General features: G+C 42.7%; 1 protein-coding gene across 5 annotated transcripts in view; it reads left to right on the forward strand.

The window, feature by feature from the left end:
• Positions 1-865: 865 nt before the first annotated feature.
• The window catches only part of LOC105475057 (acyl-CoA thioesterase 12), a 65,906-nt gene continuing 53,792 nt past the window's right edge, over positions 866-12,979 (forward strand). For 3 of the 5 annotated variants that reach the window (XM_011730002.2, XM_011730004.2, XM_071098737.1), the window contains exons 1-2: positions 866-1,025; positions 9,420-9,513. In XM_011730002.2, coding sequence (XP_011728304.2) covers positions 899-1,025; positions 9,420-9,513 — 221 coding nt within the window. In that variant the 5' untranslated portion in view covers positions 866-898. The remainder of the gene's footprint in view (positions 1,026-9,419; positions 9,514-12,979) is intronic. The other 2 variants (XM_011730003.2, XM_071098736.1) reach the window with 2 other exon arrangements.

Below are 12,979 nucleotides of genomic sequence, written 5' to 3' on the forward strand. Positions count from 1 at the left end.
ATCTTGGAGGCACAAATTTTTGTTTTTAAAAGTTATTTTACTGCCTTTTATATAAGTCAAACTTCATGCTTGCCTCAGTGAAAGCATTCAATTCCTATTTATGATTGGATTGTCCTGAAACCTATACAGGGAGGCTCCCAAAAGATATCAAGTCAACATTTCCTTATTTCCCCTCTTTCATTAAAAACAAAACAAAATATTTTTAAAAGGAAACAAAAATACCACAATCTCCATTCTGATGTCACCATGCTGAGGCTTGGCAAGTCAAAAGTATAACGATGAAAAGGCACCACCAATTCGTGCGAGTCGGCTAGGCTTCTCGGTGCTATTCCAGATAGTCAGGAGCCCTGGGTTCCAGCCAAGGTGATCCAGGTCGCTTAGCGGCTCCTATCACCTCACCTGCTTGCTCCCCTTCTCCGGGTTTCCAGTTCTGCATCGTAAATGTGCTCCCTGGCGCAGCCTCCCCTGACACTCAGACATCCACCAATCCGTTAGATGCTGGAGGTTTTCCGGAGACACTGTGTCCCTAATGAGGACTGCTTTGTACAGTCACTGATAGCAGCTCTAGAAAGTGTAACAGCTTTTTTATCTCAAAAGATGTTCCTCGTGCTGTGGCCCTAGGGGAGCCGCCTTCCAGACCTGTCTACCCGGGAGCCCCCACCCCGCGCACTTCCCGGACTTCTCCCGAGACCCGAGAGCGCTGACTTCCCCCACTCGCAATAGTCCTGGGGGTGACACTGAGGGCCCCCTCGCTTGCAGCCCCCACCTCCCTGCGGCCGGAGGGTCAGAGGTTCGCGGCCCGGGCAGGCAGCGCCAGCGCCCTTTGGAGCTGGGCGGGGCGGGCAGAGCGGGCACGGCCGGGCGTCGGGGCCACAGGCATTGCACTCTAGCCCTGGCCATGGAGCGGCCGGCATCAGGCGAGGTGCTCATGAGCCAGGCCATCCAGCCGGCGCACGCCACCGCCCGCGGTGAGCTGAGCGCCGGGCAGCTGCTCAAGTGGATCGACACTACCGCCTGCCTGGCGGGTAGGCGGGCGCCGGGGCTGCGGGAGCGGCGGCGGCTGGGGGTGGCGGGGAGGAGGAAGGCGAGGAAGGTACTTGCGGACAGCTGAGCCCTGAGCAGCCAGGGGTAGGGGTGTTGCGACAGTGCGCCCGCGCTGGGCATGGCCGAGACCAATGGTTCCCAAATGTGTGGCTCTCAGGACTCCTTCATTCCATTAAATAAGTGAGGAGCCCAGAGAGCTTTTGTGGGGTTTTTTGTTTGTTGTTGTTTTTGAGACAAGGTCTCACTCTTGCCCGGGCTGGAGTGCAGTGGTGCCATCAGAGCTCGCTGCAGCCTCGACGCCCTGAGCTAAAGCAATCCTCCCACCTCAGCCTCCAGAGTAACTGGGACCACAGACGCACGCCACCAGGCCCAGCTAATTTGGGGGGTTTTGTTTTGTTTTGCTTTTGTAGAGATGGGGGTCTCACTATGTTGCCCAGGCTGGTCTCGAACTCCTGGACTCAAGGATCCCGAAGTGTTGGGATTACAGGTGTGAGCCACGGCACCCAGCCAGCTTTTGTTTATGTAGGCTATTTATATCACATTTACTGTAACAGAAATTTAAAATTTTTAAATTATTTTTAAAAAAGAAATGGACTACATGTTGACATAACATTTTTAATTAAAGAAATAACTATTTTCCACAAGAACAAAAGTGTAGCTAGAGGAGTGGTGACAGGTTACATCCTGGCGAGTCTCTCTAAAGTCTGACTAACAGAGGACTGCTGACTTCTCATACCTGCTTCTGCATTCACCGTGCTGCTACCACACCCTTACGTAGTCTCTGGAAAACACTGTGTCCTTGTTAGAGAATGACAGTAAAAATGGCAAAAACATTTATTAAGGACTGAATTATGCCCCCCATGCCACCCACCAAAATTTATACATTGAAGTCCTAAGCCCTGGTGTGGCTCTATTTGGAGTGAAGAATTAAGGCTAATGAGGTCATAAGAGTGGAATTCTGGTCCCATACAATTAATGTCCTTATAAGAAGAGACACTGGAGAGCTTCGTCTCTCTGCCATGTGAGGCCACAGCAGGAAGACAGCCATCCACAGGCCAGGAAGAGAGCCCTCGCTAGGACCTACACAGGCAAGCACCTCGATCTGGAACCTCCCTGCCTCCACAACTGTGAGAAATCAATGACTTGTTTAAGCCTTTTTTTTTTTTTTAAAACAGGATTTGAGATTGGTTATATTAAGGTAACAATGGAAGCATGAATACAAAATGAATCCACACGTAGGAAAAAGAAACAATACAGAAACCACTGAGGTTGCTAATAATAATGATGCCTATTTCCAAGGCAACTGAATACATTATGAGACCACTGAAGTGACTTTTAGTTACCTTGTTTAGTGCCTCTGTCTTGTGATGGAGAAACAGTGGCCCACCTGCAGTTGTCATCATTTCTATGACCTGACATCTTTCAAAACCATGGAAAGATCCAACTGACAATCAATTACTCTATACCTTAATAGTTACATTACTATTAGTAGTATAATATTAATCACTGATAATATTACTATTATTAAGAAAACCTGTGTGATAAAGTTGGTTTGGGCAATATGAATAATGCCTGTGTTAAACACTCTGTGGTGACCCGAGGCACCACATAAGCAGGGGACATTATTTAGCCAAGGTGTAATTGAATCTGTATAGTAATACAAAACTGATTTCTCTGGGATTTTCTCAGAGTTTTTTATAGGCCAGGATTATCTTTTTAGCTACATTACTGCAATCTCAGTCATGGCCCCAAGGCATTGCTATGACCCCTAGGCACTGCTGGATTCCAAAATGTCTTCTCAGTATTTAAAGAAAGATGAAATATTCTCACTATCCTCACTTCTGTCTGTGGCCCCATTATTTTTCCAGTTCCTTAAGTCTAAAGGCTTGAAGCCATCTGAGTAATCCTCTATCTCACACGTCCGTGTATTATTTTGGAACATCTTATACACACAGTTTTCTATTTGTGAATCTAGTGGCACCCAACTCCTCTAGTTGAGCAAGTCAAAAGTCTAGGAGTCATCCTTGATATCTCTCTCCACCTTACTTCTCCCTTCACATACTCTATGCATGGAGCAAGTCCTGTCAGTGTTACCCCCTAAAGGAATCTCTGAAAGCCAAGCACTGTGCTGCACCCCCAATGCGACCATCTAGTCCAAGCTCTCACCATCTTTCATGCAGACTTCAGCAGTGATTTCCAAACCGGTCTCCATTCATTCTGGTCTCCTCTCCACACTGCTTCTAAAGTAACCTTTGAAGATGCTAATCTGATCATGTCATATGTTTTGTTCATTTTTCCCTTTCTTTTCTTCACCAAGGGCTTTAAGGATTTTTCTAACATGTTCAAGTGCTTCCTATTAAAAAATCCCCCACAGATAATAATTATAAACTCTGGGCAAAACACTAAATAAAAGAGACTTAAGGCAGGTGAAAAGTGAACAAAAGTAGGCTAAGAACACTTGAAAGTTAACACATGAAAGAACAAAATGATGTTGGCTTTTTCTGTGTTTTTTTTTTAAATGACTTGAAGCCTGAAAGAAAATGCCAGTCTGGTCCCAGCTATGGTTCTGATGGTAAACCCATAGGCTTGCTGGTTTGAAGAGCCCAAAGACAGGGTTTGGGAAAAGTACAGCTACTGAAATACAAAAGGGAAAGTTCCAGAAAGGAAAGAGCCAGAGAGAGAGAGAGAGAGCCCTAAAATCTAACTATCATCTTTGTCCAGATATCTGGCAAATCTTGAATCATGTATATATACTAGGACGTACTCCAGACCTCCTGGTTGAGGCCAAAAGAACTGAAAATAGTTGTGTCCATCTGCAGGTAGACAGATTATAGTTTCAGTTTGGTCAGGTTAACTGCTTGCTTTAAAAAACAAAACCAAAAACAAAACCAACACTTTTCTGAGAAACACAGTTTCTACAATGGATCACTCACAATGGCTAGGATATTATTCAAAATTACTTGACATACAAAGGGAAACATGATTCATTCTTAAGAGAAAAGACAATCAATGGAGATTCATCCCTAGATGACCCTGATGCGGGAATTAAGCTTCAAGGATTTTAAAGCAACTAGTATAACTGTGCTCAAGAATATAATGAAAAATATGATAATAAAGATTGCTGTAATCCCAGCACTTTGGGAGGCTGAGGCGGTTGGATCACTTGAGGTCAGGAGTTTGAGACCAGCCTGGTCAACATGATGAAACCCCGTCTCTACTAAAAACACAAAAATTAGCCACGTGTGGTGGCAGGCACCTGTAATCCCAGCTACTCGGGAGGCTGAGGCAGGAGAATCACTTGAATCTGGGAGGTGGAGATTGCAGTGAGCCGAGATTGTACCACTGCACTCCTGCCAGGGCAAAAGAGTGAGACCCCATCTCAAAAGAAAAAAAAAAAAAAACATTGAAAAGGCAGTACCTTTCTGCAGAGTAATAGAAACTATTTTTTGAAAGCCAAATGGTAATTCCAGAACTGAAAAATACAGTGTCTAAAATAACAAACTCAATGGCTAGGCTTAACAGCAGAATGGACATGACTGAGAAAAGAGTTAGTAAATGCAAAAATACATCACTAGAAATTATCCAATCTAAGAACAGAAAAAAAAGAATTTTAAAAATAAACAAAGTGTGACCAGGCACAATGGTTCATGCCTGTAATCCTAGCACTTTGGGAGGCTCAGGTAGGAGGATGGTTTGAACCCAGGAACTCAAGACCAGCCTGGGCAACATAGGGAGATCCTGTCTCTACCACACACACACAAAAAATGTTAAAATTAGCCAGGCATGGTACCATGTACCTGTAGTCCCAGCTACTCAGGAGGCTGAGGTGGGAGGATGACTTGAGCCTGGGAGGTCAAGGCTGCAGTGAGCCATGATTCTACCACTTTACTCCAGCCTGGGCAACAGAGCAAGACCCTGTCTCAAAAAAAAAAAAAAAAAAAAAAAAGACGTAAATAAAATAAAGTATCAGAGATTTGTGGAAAAATAAAACAAACGCAATTAGAGTTCCAAATATGGTGAAAGACAATTACAGATTCAAGGTTATAGCACATCAAGAAAAACTAATACAGGCTGGACATGGTGGCTCACACCTTTAATCCCAGCACTTTGGGAGGCCGAGGCAGGCAAATCACCTGAGGTCAGAAGTTCAAGACCAGCCTGGCCAATGTGGTGAAACCCCATCTCTACTAAAAATACAAAAATTAGTTGGGCATGGTGGCACACGCTTGTAATCCCAGCTACTCAGGAGGCTGAGGCAGGAGAATCACTTGAACCCAGGAGGCAGAGGTTGCAGTGAGCCAAGACTGTGCCACCACACTCCAGCCTGGACGACAGAGCGAGACTCTGTCTCCAATTTAAAAAAGAAAGAAAGAAAAACGAATACAAAGAATATATCCAGGCATATCATAGTCAAAATGATTGAGAGAAAATCTTGAATGCAGCCAGATTGAAACACCGTATATAGGAGAACAATAATTAGAATTACCACTGACCTTATCAGAAACAGTGGAGACCAGAAGGCAGTGCAACAATATATTGAAGAATAATAATTACAAAAACTTTCAACCAAGAGCTTCAAGGCCCTGTGCATAGCCTGTCCTCAGCCTTCACTCCAGCCTCATCCCACCCACTCTCCCTCCTACTCTCTGCATTGTAGTCACCAGGACCTTTGTAATTACTGTTCCCTCTGCTCAGCAGGCCCTCCCCTCTGCTGCCCTCAAGCCTTCCTGGACACCCCACCTAGTGTATTATTTCAGTTACTGACTCTCATAAAATCCCTGTTTTCTTCAGAGCACTTAGTCCGTTTTGTCATTACATATCTGTATTAGTCCATTTTCATGCTGCTGATAAAGACATACCCGAGACTGGGTAACTTATAAAGAAAAAGAGATTTATTGGACTCGCAGTTCCACGTGGGTGGGGAAGCCTCACAGTCATGGCGGAAGGCGAAAGGCACTTCTTACATGGTGGCGGCAGGAGAGAAAATGAGAACCAAGCAGAAGGGGTTTCCCCTTACAAAACCATCACATCTCATGAGACTTATTCACTATCATGAGAATAGCACAGGAAAGATCATCCCCCATGATTCAATTATCTCCCACCAGCTCCTTCCCACAACATGTGGGAATTATGGGAGCTACAATTCAAGATGAGGTTTGGGTGGGGACTCAGCCAAACCATATCAATATCCATTCAATTAACCACTGGCTCATCCACTAGACTCCATGAGAGCAGGGGTCCTGGCTGTTTCCCATGGCCAGCACCTTACACAGAGGCTGCCTTGCATAACACAGGTGCTCCATCAATATCTGCTGAAGGAAGGAAGGAATGAAGGAAGGTTATCACTATTTTTATCAGTCATCATTTCATACTTACTTTACAATCACTTAGCTTCTCTTAGTTCTCCCAGGAAATCAGAAACAGCTTTAGGGTTTTCCACTTCTGCTGGTACACTGTACGAAGGGCAATCAAAAATCAAGAACCAGAACGAGCCAGTCCTGTGAGTTCATGTCATCTAATTGACACTTGTTTAAAAACACAGCACGCATGTAAGGACATGTGAAGCCAGGACCCTATGGTGTTCTCCATATTTTTGTTTCTTTTAGTTTAATGACCCTTGAAAATCAATAGCATAAATCATGATTATTGAGCTCCTGAAACCCATATTGAGTCACATACTTCTCTGGTAGTGTTCTCTGGTTTGTCTAACTTCTTTCCTGAAAGTTCCTATTGCTTTTATAGTCAAAATCACTATTTAGGACAATGCATTTAATCTTTCTAAACCTAAATTTTCTTATTTATAAAAGGGAGCTAATAACAGTACCAACTTCATGTAATTAACATGCTTAAATGACTAGTCCAGTGCCTGATCAATAATAAATGCTTAATAAAAAGTAACTGTCATGATTTTAATACTTTTTGATCCCTTAAGAAACCTTGTGCTATAGATACAGGATACCCAATATAAACAATAAAAGTTTAATTTTTATTTTTTACTGGTTACTGCATTTTAGTTATCATTTAAGTCATTCACAATTGATAACTCAGCCGGGCATGGGGGCTCACGCCTGTAATTCCAGTGCTTTGAGGGGTCAAGGCGGGAGCATCACTTGAGCCCAGGAGTTTGGGACCAGCTTGGGCCAAATCATGAGAACCTGTCTCTACAAAAAAATATTTTAAACAATTTTTTAAAAGTTAGCTAGCTGTGGTGGCACATGCCTATAGTCCTAGCTACTCAGGAGGCTGAGGCAAGATCACTTGAGCCCAGGAGTTCGAGGCTGGAGTGAGCTATGATCATGCCGCTACACTCCAGCCTGGGTGATAGAGACCTCGTCTCTTAAAAAAAAAAAAAGAAAAAAATACTCAAGATACTCATGTTGGTCTATATTATAACACTTTATTACTAAGAATTAATAACCTCAACATCCCATTCCCTCATGTCAAGTAACTGGAATGAATGTTTATGAAGTATTCTTTAATCAATGATTTAAGCATGTATTTGCAAGGTTTCAGTAGTTCCCTGGAAAACTTAAGCTCTGAAAGGGTACTGACTATGGCTGCATCTCTAAGTGCCATGGAGTGGACTGCTTAAAAGATAGAGCTCATGCACTGGCTCACGCCTGTAATCCCAGCACTTTGGGAGGCTGAGGTGGGCAGATCACAAGGTCAGGAGATCGAGACCATCCTGGCTAATATGGTGAAACCGTGTCTCTACTAAAAATACAAAAAATTAGCTGGACATGGTGGTGCATGCCTGTAGTCCCAGCTACTCGGGAGGCTGAGGCAGAAGAATCACTTGAACCCGGGAAGTGGAGGTTGCAGTGAGCCAAGATCACACCATTGCATTCCAGCCTGGGTGACAGAGTGAGACTCTGTCTGGAAAAAAAAATAATAATAACTCATTCAACTCAGTGTCTGGAAATCAGCAAGAACTTAACAAATGTTTGGTGCATTGAATTAAATTGAGTCCACCTTGAGCCTTCCTACAGCCCAATTCTTCCATATTCCCTTCCTTTCCCTGAACTAGTTGGAAGGATGGTTCCTTCCAGCTAGTAACATTTGAATGTCCAATTTTCTGCAGAATTAGATCCTAGAAAGGAATGTGTTAAATACATGCCCAGTGGAGTATCTCTCATGTCTTCTTACCTAGGACTATCAATTAATACATAGGTAGTTATAATGATCCAGTACACAAAAGGAAGACAAATTCAGTACAATTTACTCGTTTTTCTTAATCATGTGGCACCAGGACTGAAGTCTCCAAAACTAAAATGAGGTCAAAAGTTCTTATAAAGCCAATATAATCTGTTTGGCTTTCAGTTGACTGTTTCCCAAAATCAAATCTGGCAGAAGCACATGTCAAAATCTTTCCCACAGAGGATAAATTCTGGTATTTTTTTATGTAAAGCAAATCCAGCAATCAAAAAAAAAAAAAAAAAAATCTGAGCAAATTACGTGCAGACATAGAACATGGAAATAACCAGGCTTCTTCCTGTACTCTCCCACCCTATGCAATACTCCTCCTTCAAGGCAATTAATGTATACTGAATTTGGCATACATTTGGTAATAATAAAATAAATATTGACTACATATCTCCTGTGTGCCCATCTCTCTTTCTCTGATACCCAGAGAAGATCCTCTTTGATTTGGGATGACTCGGGGTTTCCCCTTACCACTCAGTGCTTACAGTGGTTAAATCATTCACGCAGCGGGGCGCGGTGACTCACGCCTGTAATCCCAGCACTTTGGGAGGCCGAGGCGGGCAGATCACGAGGTCAGGAGATCAAGACCATCCTGGCTAACACGGTGAAACCCCGTCTCTACTAAAAATACAAAAAAATTAGCCGGGCGAGGTGGCGGCGCCTGTAGTCCCAGCTACTCCGGAGGCTGAGGCAGGAGAATGGCCTAAACCCGGGAGGCGGAGCTTGCAGTGAGCCGAGATCGCGCCACTGCGCTCCAGCCTGGGCGACAGAGGGAGACTCCGTCAAAAAAAAAAAAAAAAAAAAAAAAAAAAAAAAAAAAAAAATCATTTAACCTGTGATGCCTTGATTTTAAAACAAGAAGGATAGTACCTGATAAAATATTTAAAGTCAGCACCAACTTACCAAAATTGCTATTTCAATAGCTAGATTTGTGGGATATTGGTATTAAATTTCAAATACAAGATCATGTAAGTTAAAATTTAGGATGAAGTGCAGTAATTACCATACAGTAGAAATGTAACAGAGCAGAGAAGCTTGTATGGAGCCAGTTGATCCACAAATTGTGAGCACAGTGGTGCTATAATGAATGAGGGATGGATGACTAAGATCAATGCACTTACATTTCATTCCTTTCCCTTATACTGAAATATTCTAATATCACCATAAAGCAGCACGTTTTTATGTATTTTTTGAAGCTGAGAAACATGCTGGAGTTTCCTGTGTTACAGCCTCAGTGGATGACATACAGTTTGAGGAGACAGCTAGGTAAGTGACATTGCTCCATCGCTCCTTTCTCCTAGGTTTGTTGGTTCATCTGGGACGTGTATTGGTGGCACCTGTGCTTACTCATGCAGCGGTAGTGATCTTGTTTCTTAATAAAATAAATAACATGTGACCCAATTTAAGTAAAAAAATAATCACAGGTCCTACTTATAAGAAACACTCCTAAGTGTAACTTCATAGTCTTAATTTTGTGGAGAAATAGTTCTCAGCCTGAGATGCATTGTGGCATAAGGCATAACAGCCAAACAGACTTTCTGCAGGCTCCTTTTTTTAATTGTCTCACTCTGCGCCCAGACTGGAGTGCAGTAATGCGATCTCGGCTCACTGCAACCTCTTCCTCCTGGGCTCAAGTGATCCTCCTGTCTTAGCCTCCCAAGTAGCTGGGACTGCAGGCACATGCCACCATGCCCACCTGGCTAATTTTTTTTTTTCTTTTTGTAGAGACAGGGTTTCATCATCTTGTCCAGGCTGATCTCAAACTCCTGGGCTCAAGCGGTCCACCCACTGGCTTCCCAAAGTGCCGGGATTACAGGCGTGAGCCACCATGCCTGGCCACTATAAGCTAATTATTAATGTCCCCTTCCTGTACTAGAAAAATAACTAATGATAATAAGATCTTTATGATGGTGAATTTCATCATTAGATTGTTAGGTAAACATTAATTCATCTAAGTAGAGAGAGTAAATTATGAAAAACATTTTATGTGTGAAAGTTCTTAACCATCTCTTATTGTAGAAAATTTTAAGATACACAAACATTTCAAACGTACTTATTTAGGTTAGTAATTGCGAAAACCGTGATTACTTTTGCACCAACCTATAAAACAAGAGTACAGTGTATCCCGAGGACCCCTCACCCCCAGCTATAGAAATTATCAACTCACAAACACTCTTGCTTTATCAATACCTCTCTACACTCCCCCATATGCCTGGATTGTTTTGAGGAAAATCCCAAGCATCATCTATATATGTCATGCATCACTTAATGATGGGATATGTTCTGAGAAATGCATCCCTAATGACTTCATCCTTGTATGAGCATCACAGAGTGTACTTACACAACCTCAACAGTACAGCCTCTTACACACCTAGGGTATGTGGTGTAGCCTATTGTTCCTAGGCTACAAACCTGTGCGGCCTGTTACTGTACTGAAAACTATAGGCAATTGTAATACCATGGTGACTATTTGTGTGTCTAAACATGGCTAAACATTAAAAAGATACAGTAAAATACAGTGTAAAAGATTGAAAAATGGTACATCTGGCCAGGCGCGGTGGCTCATGCCTGTAATTCCAGCACTTTGGGAGGCCGAGGTGGATGGATCACCTGAGGTCAGGAGTTTAAAACCAGCCTGGCCAACGTGAAACCCCATCTCTACTAAAAGTACAAAAATTAGCCAGGTGTGGTGGTGGGCGCCCTTAATCCCAGCTACTCAGGAGGCTGAGGCAGGAGAATAACTTGAACCCAGGAGGCGGAGGTTGCAGTGAGCCCAGATCATGCCATTACACTCCAGCCTGTGTGACAAGAGCGAGACTCCGTCTCAAAAAATAAAAAAAGGTACACATGAATGGAGCTTAGAAGGCTGCAAGTTGCTCTGCGTGAGTCAGTGAATGAGTGCTGAGCAATGTGAAGGCCCCAGACGTTACTGTACACTACCATAGATTTATAAACACCACACACTTAGGCTACACCAAATTTATAAAACATTTTTTCTTTCTTTAATTATAAATTAACTTTAGATTACTGTAATGTTTTTACTTTATAAACTTAAAAAAATCTTGTTGATTCCTTTGTAATAATACTGAGCTTAAAACACAAGCCTTTTATAGAGCTGTACAAAAATATTTTTCTTTATGTCCTTACCTTATTCTATAAGCTATTTTCTATTTTTAAAATTGGTTATTAAAAACTGTGACACAAACACATACATTAGCTTAGGCCTACACAGGGTCGGGATCACCAGTATCACTGTTCTGCTTCCACATCCTGTCTCACTGGAAGGTCTTATGGGATTTATTAAACCAGGATTCAGTATAGGTGATAGGTGTCTTAAGTGTCTTTTAACATAAAATTTTTCCTTCCTTCTTTTATCTTGCAATTTATTTTTTAAAGAAACCTGGTCGTTTGTTTTATAGAATTTACACATTCTGTATTTGCTCATGTAGCCTTGATTAATGTGTTCTCCTGTCCTTTGTATTTCTTGTAATCTGACAGTTACATCTAAAAACTGACATGATGAAAGTTTGATTTTTTTTTTTCTTTGAGATGGAGTCTTGCTCTGTCACCCAGGCTGGAGTGCAATGGCGCGATCTTGACTCACTGCAACCCGGGTTCAAGCGATTCTCCTGCTCAGCCTCCCAAGTAGCTGGGACTACAGGCCCCTGCTACCATGCCCTGATAATGTTTGTATTTTTAGTAGAGACGGGGCTTTGCCATGTTGGCCAGGCTCAAACTCCTGACCTCAGGTGATCCACAGTGCTGGGATTACAGGCGCCTGCCACCACGCCCAGCTGGTGAAGGTTTGATATTTTCGTAAAAATTTCTCATGTCAAGGCCATATAATATCTAATGATCATAGGCTACAACCATTCTGTCATTAGATATTGGTAACATGGTAATATGCTAATTCTACCATTTCTTCTTCATTTGTTTTCTAAAATACTTCTCTAGAGGGAAACTCACTAATGACCTGAGTATCCTGAGGAAAAGTTTGTCCAGGAAAGGCTTGACTCTTTCCCTTTATTCATTAGGAACGTACAGATTTTCATGTACTTGATGTGTTACAATGCATCAATGTTCTTATTCTTTTTTTTTTTTTTTTTTTTTTTTTTTTGAGACAGTTTCACTCTTGTCGCCCAGACTGGAGTTCAATGGCGCGATCTCGGCTCACTGCAACCTCTGCCTCCTAGGTTCAAGCAATTCTTCTGCCTCAGCCTCCCGAAGTAGCTGGGATTACAGGCGCCCGCCACCAGGCCCAGCTAATTTTTTTGTATTTTTAGTAGAGATGGGGTTTCACCATGTTGGCCAGGCTGGTCTCAAACTCCTGACCTCAGGTGATCCACCTGCCTCAGCCACCCAAAGTGTTGGGCAGGGTTGAGCCCCTGGGCCTGTGCAATGTTATTATTCTTACAGAAGCTCAGAGTGCCGCGTCTTTGCGCAGTGGGAGCTTCTTCAGTTTAATCCGTAAGTCCCTTGAACAACAGCCCAAAGTTAAAGATGTTTAGTAACTCCTTGGCCTTCTGCTATAAAATGTTTCAGTCTCATCTTTTACATTTCCCCCCCCACAAACTTAGAATCCGTTACCTCTCCAAGGAGTCCTGATTCCTTGCAGTAGACATGAAGCAGAGACCACAACCTGGGCAGGAAAGGTGCTCCTCACATCAAAATGGGCATTAGTTCTTGGCCTTTTCAGTGGACGGAATTAGAAATTATGTATTTTTAAAGCATT

The sequence above is a fragment of the Macaca nemestrina genome, chromosome 6, assembly GCF_043159975.1.
Source record: "Macaca nemestrina isolate mMacNem1 chromosome 6, mMacNem.hap1, whole genome shotgun sequence".
NCBI lineage: Eukaryota > Metazoa > Chordata > Mammalia > Primates > Cercopithecidae > Macaca > Macaca nemestrina.